The 24,722-nt window shown below is 43.2% G+C and overlaps 2 protein-coding genes across 4 annotated transcripts; one reads left to right on the top strand and one right to left on the bottom strand.

Moving 5' to 3' along the window:
• The first annotated feature begins 259 nt into the window (after positions 1-259).
• rln1 (relaxin 1) lies at positions 260-1,837 on the top strand. Its single transcript, XM_076758836.1, has 2 exons — positions 260-630; positions 1,130-1,837. Exons 1-2 carry the CDS (start codon positions 435-437, stop codon positions 1,468-1,470), a joined length of 537 nt encoding a protein of 178 aa, XP_076614951.1. The 5' UTR covers positions 260-434; the 3' UTR covers positions 1,471-1,837.
• Positions 1,838-2,276: 439 nt separating this feature from the next.
• On the bottom strand, positions 2,277-24,718 carry LOC143338154 (tyrosine-protein kinase JAK2-like). 3 transcript variants are annotated; one of them, XM_076758360.1, is made up of 25 exons: positions 24,299-24,718; positions 20,817-20,949; positions 17,492-17,777; positions 14,525-14,648; positions 14,293-14,413; positions 13,453-13,598; positions 12,858-13,152; positions 12,542-12,661; positions 11,844-12,001; positions 11,648-11,759; positions 11,374-11,560; positions 10,282-10,406; positions 9,110-9,244; positions 8,935-9,022; positions 7,793-7,920; positions 7,550-7,688; positions 7,198-7,349; positions 6,560-6,710; positions 6,287-6,420; positions 5,857-6,046; positions 5,266-5,390; positions 4,823-4,995; positions 4,361-4,478; positions 4,026-4,139; positions 2,277-3,932 (listed from the first exon to the last, which is right to left on the bottom strand). In XM_076758360.1, exons 3-25 carry the CDS (start codon positions 17,751-17,753, stop codon positions 3,825-3,827), a joined length of 3,405 nt encoding a protein of 1,134 aa, XP_076614475.1. In that variant the 5' UTR covers positions 17,754-17,777; positions 20,817-20,949; positions 24,299-24,718; the 3' UTR covers positions 2,277-3,824. The 3 variants fall into 3 exon arrangements, with proteins under 3 accessions (XP_076614475.1, XP_076614474.1, XP_076614473.1); XM_076758359.1 differs by lacking the exon at positions 20,817-20,949; XM_076758358.1 differs by lacking the exon at positions 20,817-20,949 and having other exon boundaries at positions 24,467-24,718.
• Between the last annotated feature and the right edge of the window lie 4 nt (positions 24,719-24,722).

Below are 24,722 nucleotides of genomic sequence, written 5' to 3'. Positions count from 1 at the left end.
AACATAGATGCCACTTTTTAACTTAATTTCTTCCTACCTGAAGTGTAGTTTGTCTTGAAATCATCGCTTCAATTAATCTATGAATAATGTGCACACTCACACTTCACATGAAAACATTCCCCTAATATTAAGACAATAAAGGAATAACTCCAAGTACGTCACTGTCCTCCATCTAAATGACGTGTGTGTGTGACGGCGAGGGGGGAGGGAGAGGGTTGAGGTTGAGCGCATAAGTTAGGACAAGGACTACAGGGAGAACAAGAAGAGGAAACCAAAGTCTGCTCTACAGCATTTGGCTCAACAGGCTGCAACAGAACTCTCCTAACAGAGAACAAAACCAGCAGGATTTGAAGCAGTGACCAGACCTGAGGTGGAGCTCGGCTGACCCTCCCTGCGCACCGCAAACCAGCTGTGAAGTGGAAAAAAAAAAAAAAATGCTCTGGAGGCTGACTCTTGCCGTGGCTGTGGTGTGTGTCGGTGGCATATGCAGCTGCGTGCAGGCTGATCTGATGAGCAAGCTGATCCTACCAAGGGACTACGGGGTGAAACTGTGCGGCAGAGAGTTCATCAGAGCGGTCATTTTCACCTGCGGAGGCTCCCGCTGGAGACGATCCACAGAGGGGGATTTAGGTGAGTTAACATTACTGCACTTTCAGTAATTGTTTTCATTTGTGCACACTAATTGGATGTGAGTTGATGTGTGAACTAGCTGTAAAAAAAATATCTTAAGACGTATTCTGATGCAGTATAAGAAAGATTTCTCAGTTAGACTACAGATGATTGAAGAGAAGAAGAATGGGTGCACAGGTGAGGAACTGTAATTGATTGCTTTCTTCATTAGTAGGTTTCCACATGCAGGATGGCGAGTCGTTGAACATGAAAAGGTTAGGCTGCCACAGGGTTTCAATCAGTTCCTCCCGTATTTCAGTCAGGCAGCTGATTGACAGCCTCAGATTTCAGCACCACGGTCAGCTCATGTTCACGTAATTGAACATAATATGAAAAAATCAGCCCTGTGTTGATGGTCCCGGAAAAAGCAACTTTTATGACTTAGTATGACTTAAAGGTGCATTTGGCAAATGGTTTCCTAATATACTAATATATTTATTTTTAACTTTTCTGTCTGCAGATCCCATCCAGTGGAGTTCCTTCAGTGACGTTACAGTGGAGGACAACCACCACACCTGGCAACCTGCCGCAGGGCTCACAGATGACCCCTCTCCTCTGCGTCTTTCCTCCTCGTACTCCCTTGCAGACCTCCTGGCTCTTTACGGGCAGCAGCAGTCGCTGAGCGACCCGGCCGCGCTGAGGGCATCTCAGCCGTCCGTGGTTTTAGCCGAGCCAGACGGGAACCCGGCTGAGGCTGACAGACCCGTATCAAGCAAGATGAAGAGGAACTTTTCTCTGGGCGTGGCGGGGAAGTGCTGTAACCAGGGCTGTACCAAAAATGATATCGGACGCTTGTGCTGAGGGAGGGAGGAGCGGGCGGGGGTGACAGCAGAGGAGCTGCGACATGAAGGTGGTGTTACAGCGGTAATGGACAGTGTCCAGTTGTGGAAAGATGCGGGAGGTAAAATATGGAGAACATCTGTTCACATCTGCTGTTTAATAGGCTTCAGTTCGCGGGTTCCTTTCATGTCTTATTACCACAGAATATTCAAAACATCGTGATGACCAGCTGAATTACAAAGACACCACATCACTCCAGCTTCATGTCTCCGTCCAAACATTTTATCCTCCTCGGTTGATATTTTGTTTGAAAAAAAAAAAAAAAAGATCCTGTACTGTGTGCCACCTTTTCAGCATCACTGAGAATAAATTTGAAATATTGTTGATATGAAATGTTGAGCCGTATCATTTATTCCCACAGCACTCCATGGGAGCAATAAGCAGCATCCATGCTCTCGCCTGCAGACCGTCTGACTAAACCAGGTTCATACAAGCACAGGCCAATGTCTCACATTAATGTCATTTAGGCTGCTGTGAACTTATTGCTGGCCTCGGTTCACAATATTACTCCTGCCCAAACATTTACTCTCAACACCCTGAGGACACTACTGCAAAACACACATTTAATCCTCTGAACAAAAGCCCACAGAGCTATTTTACCGTTTTCATATCCATGGTACTACAGTATGTTTTGTTTCATAAAGGTGCACACACACCTTGAATATACTACATATCATCCTTAAACATTTACATCTATCTCCACATAAATGTATGAAGGGCAGCTGCTTGTTATCATCAGATGACCGCTGAAATAAATGCACAGAGCCCACAGTTTAATGGCTAAAAATCTTTTTTCTGAAAATCAATAGAATAGAAAATCATACATATTTCACAAAGTAGTTACATTTGGTCTTACACACCAATGCACATATAACACAATAACGGTCGCATGAGTTGAAAACATAACCCGTTTGGCAGCACCTTTTTTCAGCATAGGCACGGTGATAATCTGTAGAAACTGGCAATCTCTCATCGGCAACACACGTGACGTTATTAACAAAAATATTCAGACGGTCCAGATCGCCAGAGGTTAGGCTGGGGAAGCTTCTTTTTCTTTTTAAATTCAAAAGAAAGATGCTGCTCTCACCAGTCTCAAATCACAAAACAAAACATTTGGTACATGTTTTACACATTAGAAGAAATTAAAACATGAAATTTCAAGACAGATTCCATGTGTACATATACTGTATATCTTTAAATGAATGGAAAAACAATGACATCAACAAGTCAAATAAGTTTTAAATAAAATAAAAGCATCTCCCTTCATTACTTTTTCTTGACTTTTCACATTAGGTATCTACAGGCAGATAGACTTAAAACATCATACTGTTTATATAAAATATATACAGGCTAATAATTACAATTTTTATCCTTCCAAAACATGAAAAATGCTGAACGAGAACATGAAATGGCAAACGACAAGATTTCTTAGAGATTAATGAGTAGGTATTGCTGTCTCTTTAATGCATTTCTTTGTTTCCACATTGCATGAAATGATGTGAACAAATGACAAGTGATGTGTTAAGTCTGACCTCTAGTGTGTGGAAACATCGTGTTGCAAAACAACTCAGAATAGGACTCCGGATGCTTCTGCTGTTGCTTCGTCGGCTCAGAGAAACACATCCAACCATGGCTCCGAAGCAGATGTTGACAGTGAGTCCCTTTGTGACAGAGGTGCAGCTGGTGCTTTACATGTATGGTCTGTCCTGTATCAGTCCCTCAGTTCAGCCACACATGAGCAGCGCTGCGAGGTTCAGGTGTGCAGTCAGATGGCGGGCATGCGGTTAAGAATCCCATGGCCTCTTTGGTTCAACAAAATAAGCCGCTGCTCTATTTTAAAGCAATAAAAGGACAAAAAGGAACGACTGAGCATTAAAATGTTGATTAGTGGTGATTTAGACATTTTTTGGCACCAATTTTAAGGCTTAAACATTCAACACACGTAAACAGGAGAAAGTCTTGTATTGGCTGTCATCAAATTCGTAAAACACACCATGTACAAATAACACAGAGAAAATCATGTAGCCCATAAAAAGCATCAGAAACAATATTTTCTTTGGCGTCTGAGCAAGATGTAGTGTGCTGACTAATCAGACCATTAGTATACTTCCTGTGGCCATAGGAAGAAGTGGCTAACCTGCTCTTCATCATCATGTTAATCAGGCTGCAGACATGCAGAGCACCAATAGAACAAAACAAGTATACTTCAGAGTAGTGACTGCATCACTAACACATCCGCTGTTCTGTAAAGATCCGTGAGGGCGGACTACCGGGAGGCAACACCTAAAGGTCAAAGGTTCAGGGATCAATGACGCTTATCTGTCCACGCCGTCACGTGCTGTCTCCACGCTGTGCATTAATGTCTTGAAGGAAGGGCGCAGTCTGGGATCACTGCTCCAGCACTCCCTCATGATTTTGTGGATCTGAAGGAAGCATCACGAGAGAAAAAAAAATGACTTGAGCCAAGAGAGTGTTATTAAAAGGTTGTTTTTCTTGTAGTTTTTCTCATTACTGACCTCCTTTGGACAATTATCAGGAGCAGGCAGCCTGTATCCCTGTTTCAGCAGGTCTAAGAGATGGTAGACAATCATCTGGCCCTGCTTTTCATTCCCCATCTTCTCCATAAACACCTAGAACAGACAAAAAGGAGCTTTGTTGGACTACAGTGAAAACACTTTGGTAAAAAACTGGTCCCAAAACATGAATGAGAAGTGTTTCCTGTTTTTGAACACTCAATCAACTGTAACAACACGATAAGCCAATTAAACTGGCCATTGTTTTGTGCTTTAATTAAGCGAGTCAGATGTTTGGCATTTTCAGAGCAATAGAAGCAAAAGAAGAATCGCAGTACCGCTGGCGGGCTGCAGTTCTTGTCACTGTAAGTGAAGAGTTCGTAGAGGACAACACCGAAACTCCAAACATCTGATGCCACGGAGAACTTGCTCTCTGTCAGTGACTCTGGAGCATACCTGGAAAAAACCACAACACGTCATATATACAGTACATGACACACACATATGTACTGATGCACCTGTCTTTAACACTGGCTCTACATTACAAGCAGACAGATATGAAGGAGTGCAGCAGGCACACTTGGTCTGGATGTCACAAAAAAAAAACCCCATATTTTTCTTCCTGTGTCAATCACATGACTTTATATTTAACACCTGCGTTTTTAAAGGTCAGTCACAAAAGCTTATAATACTTACCACAAGTGTCGAAAGGCGAGACAAAAACATTCAACAGTCAACCCACAAAAACATGAAAATCCTCGTTGAGCTACGAATAAACACATGCAGTGTGTCTTCCTCACCAGAAGATGGGGCTTTCCCCAGGCTCTCTGACGGTGTAGTACTCCTTGTCCTGCGGCAGCACCTTGGTCAGGCCGAAATCCCCGATTTTCACCCTCACCTCGCTCTCCACCAGAATGTTTCGAGTGGCCAGGTCTCTGTGGATGTATCGCTTCATGGCAAGGTAGTCCATGCCCTGAAGCATGAATACAGTCAGAGGGAGGAGAGTGTTTTATAGATGCTAACAATAAGGATAAAATACTATTACTACATAATATAGGACATCTACACCTCAACCTCTGGGAAGGAAAAATAAATGCTTTTCATTTCATGGGTAATTATTGACAAGGATCCAGAAAAATGCACAAATTCATCTTCCCCTGCAGATGCATGAGGAAATGTTTCTCATGTCCAGGACCCCAATATGTATACACCACAACATCTCCACCGCCTACTGCACTGTTACCTTACAAATCTGTGACGCATAGTGAAGCAGTTTCTTGGAGTCGAAGTGGTCCTTGTGTTTGATGAGATAATCTCTCAAGCTGCCATAGGGGAGATATTCCATTATCAGCCGTAGGTTTCTTCGTCCTGCACACAGCAAGCAGTTAAGTGTGATACATAAGGGAGAAAATATGACGTCGGAGCAGAGGAGCAGAGGAGTGGAGGCCTCTGAGAAGATCTAGATTTATTTGTTTCATGGTCATTGATGCCCTAGGCAGCAAATGTGGGCAATTGTAAAGACGTTAAAATGTATAACAAAATTGGCCTGGGTGGTGGCATCAAATCAAGGAAGAAACTGGTCAGAAACATTAGTGCTGTCACTGGAGTGAAGAAGAACACTGAACGCCTCCTACATCTCACTGAAGAATGGAAATCATTTGCTTTATCTAAACATGCCAGAAAAGAGAGGATCTACTTTAATGCTCATAGAGGAAGTCATATTTTCTTATCTTTTGTATAATAAGTGATCTATTGTTGGTTTGGAATTTTTTTATGACTGTGTCACATATTAATAAAACACATCAGGAGGTCAGGTGAAACGATGTGCTCGTACCTGCACTGTAGCAGACTCCTTTGTATTTGACGATGTTTTCGTGCTGGAGGGATTTGAGGATCTCGATTTCCCGCTCAAAGTCCCTGAGGTGCTCGGCCGTGCTGTGCTGGAGCTTCTTCACGGCCACCACCTCCCCTGTGCTGTCCTGCAGGGGGTCGTACCTGCACATCTCCACGCTGCCAAAGTTTCCCTGCAGCGCCAAGTCAGAGGCAGATTTGAGATTTGATATCCTTCAGCAAAATACATTACAGTAACCTGAAACTGTCTCAGAGAATTATGGTTCCACTGAAAATCTTGACTGAAACAAAAAGAAAAAAAGACTAAAATGTGACTTTAAACCAAATCTAAATTAACACCGCGCTGAAGCAGATACAAAAAAAAAAAAAATCCTGATAAAAATGCTGTGCATGTGCGTTTGTGCATGTCTCACTTTGCCCAGCTGCTTGAGAAAGATGAGGTGCCTCTCCTCGAACTGGGCGGGCTCCTGGCTCTCTGAGGGCCACGGGAAGCCGGAGCCTCTTGTCCTGTTGGGCACCATATCGTTCTCCACCAGCAGCTCGTAGTCTGCAACACAACAGGGTGCGTTTTATACAAAACCTCGATAAAACCCTGTTTGTGTCGAGCATCGTATCTCCACATCATCAACAGATCTGTGTGAAGTAGTCATCTTGACCTGTGGCATGTATTCATTTTCCCTCCCTACCTGGTGTGAAGAGACTGTTGAGATCTCTGATAATTGCTCTGAAGGAGGGTCGGTATGAGGGCTCGTAGTCCATACAGCTGTTGATCAGATTGGCCAGCTCTGTCCATTTAGGAGCCGGCAGCTGGTGCCTGTCCTCATAGAACAAGTTCTTCTGCAGAGGAAAAGAGCAAAAGTCAGAACGTGCATGTTTTCAGCCTGAGCTGCGACAGAGTAAAGGTGCTCGGGGCAGATAATATAAAATTGCTAGAATATGATTTCAATAGCCTTCTATCCTTCTCCCTTTAAAAGAAACTGCCTGAGTTAAAGATATAATTTAACATTTTAGGAAATATGGTTATTTGCTGTCTTAGAGTTACAAGAGAATATCCAGCAGCTGGTTAGCTTAGCTTAGCTTAATGACTGGAAACAAGTGGAAATGGTTAGCCTGGTTCCATCGCAAAGTAAAAACTCATGATTTTGTTTAATTCATGCCAAAACTGAAATGTAAAAATGACGCTGGGACTAGTTCTTGGAAGTCACCAGCGGTTAACTCGGTTTTTATGCTTTTATTCAACATTTCCCAAATGTCAAACCATTCCTTTAACACAGACCACTCTCGGTAAGTTGATACTCTCAATGCATCCTATTGTAATCGTGACCTTGGAGCAGTCCAGGGTGCTGAGTGGTTTGTCTCCACCACTGCAGATCTCCCAAAGGGTGGTCCCAAAGCCCCACTTGTCTGTGGCTAAACTCAGGTTTTGGGGGTTTTCAATGCACTCGGGGGGCACCCATGGGATACGCTCCACCAGAACTGATGGACGGACATGAGAGGACACAGAAGACACAGAGAAGAGGAGATCCATGAATGGAATAGAAGATAGAGACGGGCGGCAAGGAGCGAGATCACACCGAAGCAAAACTATGTTGGTGAACATGATTCCCACGTGATGTCACACAGGTGTGAGGCACAAGTCCTCTCAACAGGGCGCAACATGTAGCCGCGTATCTCACCTTCTCTGGGCAGCGAGGTGATGCTGATACCCGGGTCACTGAGTTTGATGAAGGGCAGGCTGCCCGTCGTCCGGTCCTCCTCTCTAATCAGTAGGACGTTCTTGGCACAAACGTTTCCATGAATGAGGTTCTTATCCTCCTGTGTGCAGACATGGCAATGACAATATAAATGGCCTCGGGTTACGCAAAAATGTGCTGCAGGATTAAAGGTTAAAACGCTCAACTGACGGCAATGTGTCTTACCAGGTAGTGCATGGCCCAGGACAGCTGCTTAGCCACTTCCAGCTTCCAGGTGATGTTAACACAGCTTTTATTCTTTTTCAGGTAGGTGTCGAGTGAACCGAATTTACCGTATTCCTGCACCATCATGTCTGACAGGGAAAGAAGATCAGTTTATCAGCCACTCCCATCTGTCAGACTGTAGCTGACTTCCTGGGGTTTCGACAGTGATACTTAAACAGGCGTTGTACACCGAGAGATGTTGCTGATACAAAACCTCCACCCACCCAATTTCTTCAGCCATATTTTGCAATTGAGTACAGTTTGTTTTTTGTTTTCCCACGTGAAATCGATACTGGTCATGAAATCTGAACTGAAAAATTGAATTTCCTAGAATTAGGCTGTTGCAACATACTGTATGCCTGATTTAAAAAAAACAATGGAACATCCTGACAAGTAATAAGAACTTCTTTTGAGGGTCACTACTGGCTTCTTTGTTCTTCCTTTCCTGCCAGCTCTTTTCCTGCACTCAGAAATGTGAATGGTCGAGGTTTCCAGACACTCCGCTCTGATGTGTGTGGGTGGCTTCAGGTAGAGTAAAGATCAGGACTCCAGTGGCCCATCAGCGACTCTGATCCTGAGAGCTTAATCCAATCAGAGTGGAAGAGGTCAGGGCACAGCACGGAGCAGGTCAATGGGTCAGAAACCTTATTTCCTCTCTGTTTGATTGCCACCGTCCACTGATGTCAACACAGCTGCAGTGTGAGAGCTCTCTCATTCAGGAGGACGACAGACGTCTTGCCTTTCTCTGCTGTCTTTGTAACACACATTCTGTTTGGCCTTGATCTTAAATCATCCTCTTTATACAGTATGCTACTGGAAGTGAGGATAACCACAGTGATTCCTTCCTCTGTGACCATCTTTACCCCAGTACTGTGTGTGTGTTTGTGTGTGTGTTGACACAAATGACACACTGTGTGCGAAATGCTAGTCTCCATAATGTAAATCATTACATTTTAGGGTGAAGGTAAGAGTAAGGGTTAAGCAAGTAGAGGTTAGGGTTTTGGATATGGTCTCGAGGAAGCAAATATAGGTCAATGTAATGTCCTCTGAAGTGATGGAAACGTGAGTGTGTGTGTGTGTGTGTGTGTGTGTTGCAGACTTACTCTCATCACCACAAACACACACGCCATAGTTGAGGAGTAAGTGCTTGTAGGAGAGCTGGCTCATCATACTGGCTGCCTCAAAGAATGACTGAGAGAGAAAAGAGGAGAGGAGATCCGGTCAAGTCCCAAATCAAAAAAACAAACACACATCCACTCACTCAGAAAACAAGCCAACCTCTGAATAGTTGCGGTGAGCCTTGTCCAGGATTTTGATCACGACATCTATCTGGTGTATCTCTCCGTAGTCTCCCAGCTCCTTCCTCACACCGCAGAAGATCTTGGTGAACGTTCCTTGGCCCAGGCTCTCATTCTGAAGCAAAAGTTTTATTGTTTTGTGAAAACTTACTTTGGAAAGAAAGTGGAGTGGATTCTTTCCACTCTCTCTGCATCAAGAAGACAATTCCCTGACCAACAGTCTCTAATAATTAAGCTACTGTAACCCCCTCCCCGCTTTTATGTATTATTATGTATTATGTATTAATAACATATTCCTCTAGTAAACCTGTGGCACCTCAATTCAAGCCACGGTCACATGCAGTATGTACGCATGCATCTGCTAATCTACAAACTTCCTCACTTGCGGCCCAGAAACCAAACTGAATACAGCCCACTTCCACCAGGGCTGAGCTGGGACCAGACCGTTCCAGACCACATGCTTAAGACTCAGCAAAATAGATTTCAGGTCAGGATCTCCACAGCTCTTAACTAAATGCACAACTAAACTGAACACAAGTTCAAAACGGACTGATAAAAGCGCACTTGTTGAATCTGCTGAGGGATGAGAGAGAGGATAACAATGTAACACCGAAAACCCCCTGAGCTCACTGATTAGTGGAACAGCTTCTGTGGTTTTCCTGTGACAGACCCGTTGTACAAAACTGATGACGTTCAAAAGGCAGAGAGTATGGTGAGACGGAAATAGACAAGTTGCTGAGGTGAGAACGGATTTCTGTCACACACTGTCACACATGACACTCGTGTCCACAGGGACTGCTATTGATGCTGCGCTAGAGTAGGTGGATCAATTGAGGTTGTCCTGCTGCAGCAACCTCACTGACCTCACAGGAGTCATCAGTATTATTGTGGCTTTACATTCATGGTTATTTCATGATTACAAAGACAGTGGCCACCCACCCAGTTCACCTTTGTAAATCTCTAACTATTCAGGGCAAGAAATTACATACAGGGCCTTTCTGATTCTACAAATAAATATATGTACAAGAAACAGTCCATCTAATCCTGTAGACTAATACAACCTACTAGGACTGAAGAAACGGCTTAGTTAAGGACGTTTGCAGGCCTTTTTCAGAAGACAGGTAGTAAAGCAAAGCAAGAAGGTTATCGTACGATGACGAGGTCCTCTTTTCGGATCTTGTGGAAGACCATCTGGCTGATGTTGTGCTTGTGGAGAGACGGAGACACTGGAACCTCTGCCTCTTGATTATTTCTACACACCAGCAGGTTGGATTTATCTGAAGAAAGGCAAAGGTGGGCACCACTTTAATTCATTTCAATGTGTGACCCTGTAAAATGGCAAATTTAAGCAGAAATGAAACTGATACTGATTGTAGAATTAGATTGCTTAATCACTGTCTTTGTGGCCTTTAAAGACAGTTAACGTTGCTCAGAAACAAGAGCTTTCCCAGCCGGAAACCTGGCAAGTTAATTATTGAATCATTAGTAGTTATTCGTCAGCAGCTCTACCCAATAGCCACAGAGATATAATGGTCATGTTGTTCTGCGAGGCGGGAAAAACCTTATTTTCTGCCCATTTAAAGGACCAGGCTGTAAGATTTAGGGGGCTCTGTTGGCAGAAGTTAAAAGATTTCAGAGTTGATTGGAAGGCATGATGGAGCCCTAAAACTGTATCTTAACAAACTCAGCAAGTTGTGTGCGGAAGATCTTAAGTTCCCATGTGCTGAATTTAGTGCTGAACACTGTGTTCCACCACTTTAACTAAATCCTGCCTGTCAATAAATACGCTGAAGGTCAGTGGTTACAGAGAGTCTGTGTTTCTCGTTGTCTTAAATCCAGCAGGAAATGTTTCTGACTACCAAAAAAAACAACAAAAAACAAGGTCTGTGATATTAACAGAAGCTTGAAAGTTGAGAATTAGCAGCAGTGGGGGTTTAAGAGGTCTGGAAAAGTAACTGAATTCATGGTGAAAGCATAATGAGATAACAGTGTCAACGACCCCTATGAGGAATTCTATTGGGCTTTAAATGGGGCTAATTGGTTGCCTTGATACAGGATGCTGAACTGGGAGCATTTTAATCACTTTCTCATATTGTTTATCATTTCTTACAGAAAACTGTTCTTAGTATTTCATCTTTGAAACAGTTCACAAAAAAATGAGCAAACATGTGTTATGTGTTATTATACCTGTGTTACTGTGTGGGTAGCTGTACATATTCCTCTGTACAGTACATGAACACTGACCTTTCAGGGAGGGTGGGCAACACCTGGTCAGCTGGAATGTGTATCCATCGGTGCGGAGCGCCTCCTTTTGGTAGCAGTGCAGAAGTTCCCTGAGTGAGCCGAAGCTCCTCTTCGCCCCACTCAGGATGAACTGCTCTGCGTCCGTCTTCACAATCTGACAGTGCTTATAGTCCACCATAGATTCATACTGAAAACCAAAAGGTTACAGTTGAGTTGTCCTGAAAATGCTAATGTTGTTTTCAGAGAAAGCATTCACGTTCATGAGTGTACTTACCCCCACCACAAAGGACATGAAGTATTTGTCGTAGTCCCTGGGGCTGCAGCGGAGGATGTACAGGCCTTGGTGGTTACCAGAGCGGCGCAGCTTACTAATGGTAAACTCCATCCTGTGATCAAAGAGACAGAATGTTTCTCTGTGTCTGTCGAGTGCGAATGGTTCTGTGGTTACAGAGCACATGTGGGATACTCACGACACGGGGCCGTGGCAGTAGCTCTGAATGCACTCGAGAAGTCTCGGTGGAGCCACCTCTTTACACAGGTAATGATGGGCGTCTGCGACCAGTCTGTAATAGCCATCAACCAATGACACGAAGGACAGAGCCTCAGAGAGCAAGTGAAACTCCAGTTCCTTTGTGGTCACACAGAGACAACGAGTAAAGATAAGATAATAGGGTTGAGCGATATGATATCATTTTCCAAATTACCACTGTCAGCCCAACATCTAGTGATTAGCTGATACATATATTTGCGCGGGTGTTTGTGCAGTGCCCCCCTCCCACCACCCTCAGTTTCAGCTGAGAGATGTGTGCAGGTGGCGAGTGTGCTACCAAAATAAACCCACAACATGTCAAGGAAGGAAATATTTTCAAACCTACTGTCAGCTATTTTACTGAGTTGCCTGCTAGTAAAACATTCTGAGTGAGTTTAACCTCTGACTGGAAAGCAATTATGCTGTATATATGTCTAAGGCTTTTATTGTGAAAGGTAGAAAAACAGAGAGTGAATCCGTAATGCATGTATGTGATCATTTAAACACATTCCTGGCATCAGCGAAGAAGATTAGAGCAGAGCAGAGGTTTAATGTCCACAAAGGGACATTTGGTTTGCAGACAGAAGTGGATTAGATTAGATTAGAATCATGCAAAGTAAATGCAAGTGTGTACTTTACCAGGATCTGGTTGTCCTGTCTGGTCAGGGTAACTATGCGACTCTCCACAGAGCCTTCCTTATTGGCCTGTTTGATGCTGATGTCGATCACCTCTGGGAAGTCACAGTATGTCTGGAGTTCCTGGAGACACAACAAGAGGACAAAATAGTGATTCACATTTGTATTCCCTGAAGAAGCACGAACGCACATGCACTCTTGTCATTACTGCCAATTTTAACCAACTCCTGGAGCTCCATCTGTTGGTAAAAAAAGAGCCATGACAGAGTAACAACTGTGGCGTTACCACAGCAACACGAAGCCACCGCCCGGTCCTCACCTCCTCTGCTCCCTCCTCCTCTTTCCCTTTTGACCACTGGATGCCCTTGTTGCCCATGACGATGATGGTAACCTTGCGTGCGGAGAGGTCGGTGACCTGGAAGCGCTCAGAGTAGAGGGAGGGGAGCAGCATCTCCAGGCTGATCAGGTATTTGAGCTTGAGGTTGCACACCGTGGCCTTGCATTCGCTGAACTGCTGGATGAACCTCTTGAAGCGGTAGCGGATCCTCTTCCGGGTCAACATGTTATATTCCTGGATGCGGTTTCGCATGCACTTCGGCAGGAAGCACTTGTAGCTAGGAGGAGAATCAATATTTCAAGTCGGGACACGGTGCAGAAATATCATAAAGATCACCTTTTCGACTGAAACATCATCTCACACACAGATAATTCATTCAGCTGCCATGAACACACGTAATGAAACTATCTCGACGCTCGCTGTGTCCTGGGGAGCCCGTCACGCTGCTCTCAAATCGTTATTCATGAGCTGTACCACTTGCACACCAGCACAACTATTTCACATAATTTCAGGTCAGAGTGTGCAGCATGTGCATGAGATTCTAATAATCTGGAATGTGTGAGTGAGTGCATCCTACCTGGTGTCATTGCAGACGCTCACAGGTGACTGGCCACTCTCTTTGGCGAGCCGCATCATGTCCAGCACGGCCATTCCCAGACACTCCTCCTGCGCCTCGTGGCTCACTGGGATGTGGACCCAGCCGTTCAGAAAGTCACTACGCCACTGGAGCAAGACAAAAAAGTCAAATCGAATGGATGATCCAGAGAAGAAGACAGATTCTAATTTATTTTGCACTATGTGTAATTTAAAGGGGAAACTCAGAGGCGTCTGTATGAAACCAGTCAGCCTATTAACACACAGACCTGTGGTGTCAGTGTGACGGTGGAGATAAAAACAAACAGATCTGAATGTGTCAAGTTCACACAAGCTTGTGTGAAAGAAAAGCAGAAACTCTTTCTAATGCACATGCAAACACAGACACACAGACACACACACATAATGCATGCAGACACATACAAACTGAAAAGAAACCTAATATACATTTGTTCCCCTTTTGCGCTTGTTAAACACTCTTACTACCCCACATCCTGGTTTCTCAACCAGCACAAAAGAACAGGCTGACATGACAGGCGGACCGGCAGTCAGTCAGAAAGAAAAGGAAGCAAGCATCTTTTATCTCCCCCCACCCGACATTTCTGCTTATCATTTCAAAACAAGCAAAACAAGCAAGACGCTGTCCTCTGCTCTGCATCCGCTTTAAGGAAAAAAACCTAGAAATGATCCAGACTAACAATGCACCCTACTTTTTAATGACACAGATACAAAGAAATTGAATAATTGTAAACACAAAACACCCTATTACAGAAGAAAATAACAGACTTAATGTTGATATGAGGTGTAAGCAATAAAGACTGACCTGAAAAAACTGGTATGACATGACACAATCATCCATCACAGGGCTCTCCATCCCCTTGGACATGCCGTAGCGATGAGCATACAATGAACTGCTGCTGTTTTGCCAGCCGGGAAAATAGTATCTGGACAGAAAAGGAAGCCAGAGAGGATCCAATAAGATAAAAATCCAAGCATATAACAACACACGAAAAGTCGAAAACAGATTAGGGATAACAAAAAATGCATATATCTACCTGATTCTGAACTGCAGGCTCTCAGTGGCTGGCTGGTGCAGTTTAAAGATGTGATTGGGAGCGAACCACATCCGGTCACTTTCCCTCATCAGGCCAAACAAGCTGCAGTACACTGGAGCAATCCCTGGAGGAAGAGAAAGAAAACAGACGCACCAAAAGTCATTACTGAAATCACTTCTACGATAACTCACAGAGATCTGTTTTCCATTTGATTTGATCAGAGTCATTTTGTACTCCGGCCTGTGCAGTGGGTCACATTATACCCATGATTCATCTTCAAGTGCAGTGTATTTCAGTTAGCTGCTCAACGTCATCCAATAACAACAGGAATGAAATGATGAAGGAATGACGATGATGCACGGAGGCAAACTTTGCCTGACGAGAATAGTCTTCTTTGGTGCTTGCCCATCACTCCGACATGTCTGTGTTTACACTATGTTTCTGACCATTCCCACAAATCCTCATTCTGCTTTCAAAACACCAGCGCCAGCAGCAGTGAGGCGTTATCAGTCGGGCCAAGTGGGTCACTAGCAGACAGAAAATGTCATTATACGGCAGGAAGCACCCACAAGACTGAAGCAATACTATGAGGGTGCTTAAAAGGAAGTAAGCTCAACCACAACAGGGGAAGTGAAGTCAGAGTACTAAGAAGGTTGATCTGCAAGCAGGTCCGACCTTGTATTATTTATTACACTATCAAATAATTAAACAGGCAATGCACTGCAGAGTGAATTACTGTACTTGCAGACCCCGAGAGCTGAGATTCATTGCAATATATGTTACGCAGCTTAGCCATATACTTCACACCATTCTATTCAAAGGGTGGGCACCAACACTCACAATGTGTTACCATCATGTTACTACCAACAACCTATTTAACAGTCTGGCTTAAGAGTTGTCGTTGTTGGTAATGTGACATCTAATCTATCCCCTTGCATTAGCAAATCTCACTTCAGTGGTTCTTCTAGACTTGCACTACAAGTTTATGCTGTGTCCCAACCTCAAGACCAGGTAAAAATGGAAGTGTAAGGACTAAAAAGACAGACAAAGCACACAAAAGTCCCTCACATGAATGCTATTTGACCGTTGCTAAATCATGAAAGGGACATTGGATGACAGATGGAGGCAAGGTGGAAGTTACTTTGACTCACAAGAGAACAAAGGAAGTTGAAAATTAAAAGAAAAGCGAGAGAATCGAGAAAAAGCGGAAGATAAACAAGAGAGAGAAAGAGGTTGTTTCTTATCGAGCCAAGAGGGAATGGAGCAAGCGAGCGTGGCACAGACAGATAGAGCTAAGGCGGAGAGGAAAACTGCTACAACAGTCGACAGCTTCCTGATTTTAGCTTGCATGAAACAGAAGGCGACCGGAGTGCTGCAGTTTCCACACAAAAAGCGCTGGATCGGCTCTTATAGTGGAAACACCTCGAGGAAATTCTTTTGAAGAAATAGGAAGAAATATGAAGAAAAAGATCAATTTCTCCAAAAATATTTTCAGTGTATCAGAATGACCAGGGGAAAGGCACCTTTTTGGCTGATGACACTGATTCAGCGGGATCTTAACAGGGATTAAGACTCATCACCCGACACCTGACACCAGAACTGGAGAAGCCATGAAAATAAACAATAAATGGTCTCAAACTTCAGTCAACCAGTCTACTTGATTATTTACTTATTACGTCGGTGAGATGAATCTAAAGCCAATCATGGCTCGGGGCCTTGAACTTCGCTGCCACTACATGGCAACTGAACGTACTCACGAAGAATTTTCCAACTGTATTGACGTGAACGAGAACAGACCCTGTTTTTTCATCACATAGACAGACAGGAGACAAATTAAAGAATGTAAAATGTCCTAATAAGGTGTTTGGGCCAACTGCATCAATGCTCTTTGACATACAGTAGATTCTTTAAGTCTCTGAACGCAACTGGAGAGATGAACAACATTCTTCCAAAAGATATTCCCTCACTTGGTGCTGAGAGGGATGTAAAGTACATATTTAGCTTTCCCCATGTGGGAAGTACATCTTGGGCATGATATTTCAGCACACCACAGTTGGTGATAGGCCAACAGCTTGTCCTGAATCAGTTTTGGCTAACGGTGTGGTCACTTTACGCATCTGTCCTATCAATATTCCCTCTGTTTCAGAGTCACTTCAGCTCATCACCAGCCCATATGATGAACGAATTCAAGCATGTATTTCCTGTTTTGGTGCGATCTCCAACGCGCTCTGGTGGATTTGCAGGTCCGAGTTCACCTTGGTTGAACCGAGCAGATGTGCTCGATCAACCAATAGAATCACTGTTGCACTGTGTTTAGAAATGAGGAACTCATTGTTCTGACTTTCTCCACCATTTTTAGAACATTATCACACTGACCAAGATGGCAGCATGCATGACACTTGAATGCAAGCTTTACACTACATCCATGTACGATCCAGTCTACGATTGCCACGGACAAAGCACTGATGCAAGCAGCAACACTTCTTTTATAAACAGTTGCTTATAAATGCCTTAATACCTTTCACTTCTTACTTCCACATGTATTTATGGCATGTTTTAAAATGATATTTCACATGTTCGACACAAAAAAAATGCCTTCATGCCAAGTGCCTTTAATTTCCAATGTCTGTGTATATCGAAAAATAACTGTAAAGAAGCCCAATGTTTGAGTCCTTTCAATAAAATAATGTTCCTTTAGCATGATCCATTTAGAGTTAGACTGGTTTCTCAGCGGGGCGTACAACACAAACAAAAGCAGAAGTTCACAATGTTGCAGAATCGACCACAGATGTGTTGATTAAACAAGGACATCGTGTAACCAGTGAACTATTCATTGTTTGAACATCACAATTATAATTCATTCATGTATTTGCTTCATTTTTGTTGCTCTAAACATCACGTCAATAAAGTCATCTATATTTTGTGTATGTGGGCAGACATCAGGACCGAAATCCTCTTGTGACTCACCACATGCTTTCGCTGCACTGATGCACAGTTCCTCTGCTACATACTCTCCAGATGGAAACGTGAGCGCACTGGCTGAACCGTTGGCTCCACCACCTCCCTCATCCTTCCCCCGGTAGTAAAGGTGGACCGTGAGGCAGGTGGCGTCCGTATCCTGCTTGGGGTCGGCTCCGGCGGCTGGGTTGAGGTTGGGGAGAAGGCCGTTGTGATCAGCTGTGGGACTGGAGGCAGGTGGGTCCATGTCTGTCATCAGAATACAGGCCATGTGCTGGTGAAGACAAACATCCACCTGTCAGGTAACAAAGGAATAAGACAGAAGTAAGATTTGATTCACACATTCATGTCCCCTCCAAAATGAACTGCAATAATTTTGGATGTTCCCCACTGAGGTCCTGTCATGCTTGCTATCAATCAAAATTCATAGTCTCAGTTCTCTAATTTTGGCATATGTTGACATGAATATTAATGGCATTTTCAATATGGTTTGACTACCTCGTACTTTTTAAGACAATGTTTATCGTTTTATGAATTTGTTGTTATAATATCTGTATCCTTATAGAGGGCACAATTCCATTTTTACCAGTAAGGCGTTACGGTGGTGGAAGCAGATGATATCTGATATACTGCAACAAACAGATTTCATGATAGGACAGTCAGACCTGTCATTTTTCCAGTCTGAAACAAGCTGTGTACATTAGGCTTGAGATGGATCATAGATGTTCAAGAAAAAACAAGAATGTACAGTCTTTAATGGGTTATGTCTATTTTCTGAGGTGGATATTGAGTAACACTAAATAACAGACTGATCTAATACCTTCCTTGCACTCCCATACGTCATTCTCCTGTACAGTGGTGAGAGATCACAAAGTATATTTATTAAAGCTTCACTCTGGACAAGGATGACCTATAGTAACACGGCCAAAACAGTGAAAAGCTCAAAGCATCCCACACTTGAGCTCTATTCTGGTGTAGCACAGCCAAACAAGGGTGGTATTAACAGCTGATAAGAGAGCATGATAGATGCTACAGATGCTCTAGACCTTTGAGGGAGGAAGGTCAGCACATGTTTAAGAATACAGGAAAACGCCGCTCTCTGACTTTTGTCGGTGTGTTTACACACCCAAAGCGTTTATCATGTAGCAGACAGCCAGGGAGTTAGACTAGTTCCTTGCTGTTCCTTATCTGAGCCTTGGTGCTAGTTGAGGTCAGAGCTATCAGCTTGGACACATTTTGCCCTTAGTGGCTGTTTGGCTGCAATGATGGCCGCTGATGTCACTTCTTTAATCAGCCTCTGGACATTTTGCACTTACCACCCAACTGCTGGGCTTCCTTTAAACTGAAATCTACAATTACTGGCTATGTTGTTGGCATGCAAAATCAGATTGAGACCACTTGTTGGCTGCAACTTAAGTGCCACTGTGAAAACCTATTTATGTCAAAATAGGTATCTATTCTCCAAAGAGGCAACTAAGCATAAGGCGGAATTGCATGAAAGCAGGTTCTGGCTAAATGACAAATATTAATACATTATAAATGACCAACACTTGAAATGATCAAAGCAAGTTTTCTAGCCAGTGTTCCTGAGCTACCAGCTGCTGAGAGTCGAGCCACAGCGGCACTGCTCTGTGCTGCTGCAAAGATTTATTACAGGCACAGTACATCACCCATTTATCACTTTCGTTTGTCAGAAACAGTACGAAACTGTTAAAGATGCACAAACAATCAGCAACACCAAACAAAACCACATTAGCTTCAGATTCCAGTGAATAATGTCCAGCAAGAAGCATGCTGTCTTCACCCAGAGACTATTTTCAGTGCAGAGGACTGATAGAGAGCTTCATCACATGGTGCAACAGCAATCACCTGAAGCTCAATATCAGCAGACCCACTGAGCTAGTGGCGGACGACAATGCTTCAAACACGGATGCTGCTGCAAAGAAGCTACGCGTTCTAAAAAGTGGATACTTTAAAGACATCTTCAACCTGGCAGCACAGAAGATCTATACAATCATCACAGATTAAAGGTGTATTAGTGTCACCAATTCAGTATCTGAGCAAATGTGAAATGCTCACAGTCTCCCCCTCTGTTCCTGAGTTATGGTTGATTCATAGAAAAATGGCCAGAAAACTGTTTTTGCAGATTATTATGATTTTACAGTGAAGCTGACCTTTGACTCTTTCAGATATAAACTGTCATCACTTCATGAATTTTACCCTATGAGATGTGTGTCAAAATTTGTCTTAATTAGTGTATGAATTCTTGAATTGCAGCCAAGAATGTGTTGTGTGTGGTAACAGTGACCTTTGACCACCAAATTCTAATGAGTTCGGGTACGGGAGGACAACATACGGGTAAACAACGAGAAAGCACGACGCCTCCAGCCATGGCCGTTGCTGGCACAGATGATAAAAATAATTAGCCGATCTGATCCTGAGCATCTGGTGTTTCAAAAGCGTTGAACTCACCAATGTCCACTGAGCAGCTAAGCTTCCTCCCTGACCAGACATCCTGGGCGTAGTTCAGACAAGGCCATCTTGTCTCCACACATCAACCAGGTCTCGATTATAAACAATAAGTCCAGATCACGAGACACAAAGAAGTCCCTTAGGATAAAAGTCTTTTTACGCACCAACCTCTCAGTGATTAATGCCATCTTATTCGGGGCAGAATGCAATGCCTGTTTATGACTGTGGGTAACCTGGATCAGGTTGCAACCATTTACTGTAATGTGTACTGTGTAAATAGTCACACACATGGAAAGGACTAGATCCCACTGCTATATATTAGCAGATGGCAATTGGCTACCCAACTTATAGGAATCCCTCTTGAAGAGAAGATTGTGAGGATAAGGTTAAAGCTCTGTGACCAAGAGTGGGAATAGTGCAGGGAATAAAAACATACTTTCCACAGTCCTTTAAGACAACAGAAGAAGATCTTTTAGTGAACACACTCAGAAGGGAGCATTTGTCTCCAAGGATTACGTTGCAGCCATTGCGGCCCGTTTAGCGGCCAGCAGCTGAGATGATCTACTGGACCAATTCCAAACCTTGTACTATAAATCATTTAGATCCCAAAATATGTAAAAAAAAAAAAAAAAAAATAGGGCCAAAGTTTAAAAATGCCCTAAATACCATTTCAGCTTTTTGACCATGATACTGAACAGTATGTTTTGTGTTAACCAAACTTGACACATCAACACAAGCACATCAGCCCAGTCACGAAGCCTGGTGCTGGACAATCACACTGTGTGGAAAAGCATTTTTGCAAAGAGGAACAGGCTAAATTTCCAGAGTCCAGATGTGCAAAGCAGATGCTGCATAGACTCACAGCTGTAACCAGTGCCAGGGGTTCTTCTGCTGACTTGGAGGGGTGAATGCTCAGTCGTCCAGAGTGTTATGTGTTTAAGTGTTATAGTGTGTCTGCACACACCATCGACAGTTCTCAACCCAGCCCAAGTTCCCTAGAACACAAGGGGATACCTCCTAAAAAACAATGAGCAACACATGCAAATTGCCCACACACATCAACACAACTGCACAGCTGTAAGAAGTTGATTTTGTTGGAAGGAAGGCAGGTGATTATTTCACAGCTCACATGTGTACTGCTGGATTAATAAATGCATCTGTCTCACTATCAATCAATCAATATTCCTTTATTTGCCCCGCGAGGGGATCACTTCACTGTGCGCACAACATGCACCGTTTCTTCACCTTCAGGCGTACAATACTATATACTTGTGAGGCATCAATGATGGGCTGTCTGGAGGCTTCAGACGATGGGTGATTTGCAATGTGCAACGACAGCAGTCACAGGCTGGAGAGGTTTTCATGTTACTTATCTTGTTCATACAATACTAGAAACGCAACAGCAATTTTCGTGTGTCATACCTAGTCATGTTTTGAAAAGTAACCACACTCCCATCCACTGAAGTAAACCATGCCATCTGTTGTGAATCTATTTGAAGCAGTTATGACAATCCCCTTTTCTTTTCTCTTGGCAAGATACTTCTGATTTTTTTCCAATCAAAAGACGGAAGCGGTCCAGACAGGTTGACCAAAAATGTTGGTTTGACTGTGGGATGTAATCTTTAGTCAGTGAGCAAACAGTACAATAAGAGAGTTGTGTCTAAAGTTCATATTGCCCTTGGTGGTATTGCTCACCCACTTTCCATCTACTGATGCAACACTGTAGTTGTTCCAGTGTATTTACACTTCCCAAAAGTGTCGATAAAACACAGCCAGACAGTGCACTTATTTTCTGTGATGATGAGTTGAAATCAGTACAATTCTCCTGTAAATTGCATTCTCTTTTGGTGTTATATCTTAATGTACAAGGGTATCCAGTAGCCACTTATTACTTAGTACTGCACATGATTCTGTGTGTTGATGTATTCTGTCTCTGCTCTGTATTCTTTATTCATCAATGTAGGAACAATATAACACTTTTGTTATCGTTTTATAGAGAGCACATGTTATGTGCCTTTTTCCAACATGAAAAAAGTGTGTGTAAAAGGTATTTTATCTGGCAATCTTCCCATGAAGGGACCCACAGCTTAAGTGACCATGTGCAGCTGGAAGTTGTGCACACTTGGACAGAAACTCAAGCCAGCGCTAAACAATGAATATGTTATATCCTAATATCCAAGCTGATATCCTGAGGGTTCACCAGAGGAATGAAAAAAACTACTTAAGGCTGCACAAATATGCTGCTGGCACATGATTTCGCCTTGAACCAACCTCTTTCAGTGTTCTGTCACCCCTTGACATTTTAAAAAAGTCCTTTTTCACAGGCGATCCCTGTCCCTGCTGCATGTCAAATGTGTGCTTGTACTATTGCTTGAGGATATGACAGTATATACCGCGCAATGGTAGAAATGTGTCCACTGGTAGAGATACCATTTCCACTGCGAGAGCTATCAAAAACCACAAATGAGTGCAAAGGTGATGGATTATTATTGCAAACAGTGAGTTACTATTTATCACTCACCCATGATGAAGTCAGTTAGACTGCCTAAAGCAACATGCTTTAAAAATGTAACGAATCAAGGTTTGGGCAGACAAAAGGCAGTCTGACATTTCATTTTACCCTAAAGCACACCACAGTGTGGGATGTCTACGTTCTCTTGAGTTCAGACCTAGCTGCAAGTCTCACTGAACAGTAGTTTGGCAAAAACGTGACAAGGAAAAACAAGAAACTGTTGCTTTGATGTTGCTCTGTTCCATTCTCAACTAGCCAACTCATTTTTGTCTATTACGGCAGCTGACAGTGCAGCTCTTTGTATGTGACCTGGATAAAACTTGCAGAATGTTATACGTGATCCGTTGATGCAAGAATAATGTACTTTCCCCATACATGTCACCGGTTATGCTCTTCCAGTAAAGACCTGAAATAAAAATGCTAAATGGGCTGATGTGCTTTGACAAGTAGCCTAATGAATCAACACTGCCTACATACAATTAAATCATAGTGTCAAAAAAAAGGTTAAGATGTACTTGCTTTCTGAAACATAAAAACAACATCAAAACATTAACAGAACAGTACACCATTGACAGCATGTCCAACCCCACACAAATATACTACTAAGTATCGCCTTGCTGTGATAAAAGTTTAGTTAATACTGTATTGACTCCCTCAGTGCAGCAATCCCCTTAACGAGGTATACAGTCAATTCAAGAGTCCATATTGAGTATTGTTGGTTAGGGATGACTAAAACATTGCCAACAACACTTCTTCCCTTCTCAAAACCTGAAAGCAGAGCCACCATTATGAAGCCTGAACTGGAAAATGATTGCTCTGAGGAGAATGAACCAACCTGACTTGTAAAATAAATCACCTATAGGCTAGAGCAGCATCCATGTGAATCATGTGGCAGCACCACCAACAAACTTAACATACACTCAATTACCAGTTTATTAGGTTTACATGCCAGGCTAAACCTAATGCAGTTTATTAGAACAGCCCTGCAATTATCATACCTACATGAAGGTTAGAATGTTTACCTTTAGTTTAAACTGCTTTAGAGAAATCTTCAACCGTGGATGAGGGAATCATTTTTTCTGTATCTTATTAACAATCTCCGATAACATCCTGCATCCTCCAAAATGACCAGAAATTGAATCAATCCCTCTGGAAATCAGTGTGGATTTAGACTCTGATCGATAAATGAGCCAGGCTGATATATCGACCAGCATTTGTTTGCAGAAATATTGTTATCGGCACATATGGAGCAAGAGATTGCAGTACACACGTCATATATGTATGTATGTCTGTGTTATGTGTCACTGTTAAAGAAGTAAGAGGTGGCCAACACACAGTTTTTAAATTCTCAAATGTCAGTATTGGTATCTGCCCCAAAAATCCCAAATCCAATATCGACATGGCCATATTCAAAACCCCTTAAACAAAACCTGATATTTAAACCCCTCATGACGGTGGGATGTCCTGCAATAACATGACATAAACTTAACTAGCAACAGAGCACAAAGGTAAACATATAGTGAAAGATCACGCCTGTCACTAGAGCCGATTAACATTTCACATCTTACTGACAGTGTTATGGATCTGTGGCTTCTGCTCAACATTTTCATCCTTATTGATCACAAAAACACAAGTTCCCTCCGCAAACTTTCTTAGAGACTCACTTGACAACATGTTTGGGATAACAGACCAGTTGGTTTAAAGTTACCGTTAACTGTCCTGTACACGCTAAGCTAACTGTAACTGGTACCAGTCACTCGTGACACAATGACCGCTCACTCACTCACTCACTCACTCACTCTCACACACACACACACACACACAGAGTTTACCCTGCCTGTGACCTCCAGATGTTCCGCTGGACTTCTCTAAACTTCTCGCAGGTCCGTCGGTCTTTGTAGTCCCACACGGTCTCCTTGGACGCGCTCGCGGCGTTAGCTGTTGTTAGCTAAGCCGCGAACCACACGGCGGACGTTAACGTGAGCTGTCAACAAAAGTACCTCTGCGTCGTGATTTGTCCCGTTAACTGCCATTCCGTCGTCTTCACATCGTGTCCTCAACTCCTGTCATGTCATGTCGACTACCGGCCCACTCTCACCGAACTCTTGACTGGTTGCCTGACATGACGCTGGGGTTCAGCCCCTACCACCCTAACTCACCCTCGATTGTCTCCTCTTATGAGCAGATGATAGTACAGAACACGATGGTGGCGGTGAGGGCGGAGCAGGATGCCTCCGAACGGTTTAGCCTCCGTTC

Source organism: Chaetodon auriga, chromosome 19, assembly GCF_051107435.1.
Source record: "Chaetodon auriga isolate fChaAug3 chromosome 19, fChaAug3.hap1, whole genome shotgun sequence".
In the NCBI taxonomy this organism is placed as follows: Eukaryota; Metazoa; Chordata; class Actinopteri; order Chaetodontiformes; family Chaetodontidae; genus Chaetodon; species Chaetodon auriga.
The sequence above is the reverse complement of the archived record's forward strand: the minus strand, read 5'-3'. Positions and strand labels throughout refer to the sequence as shown.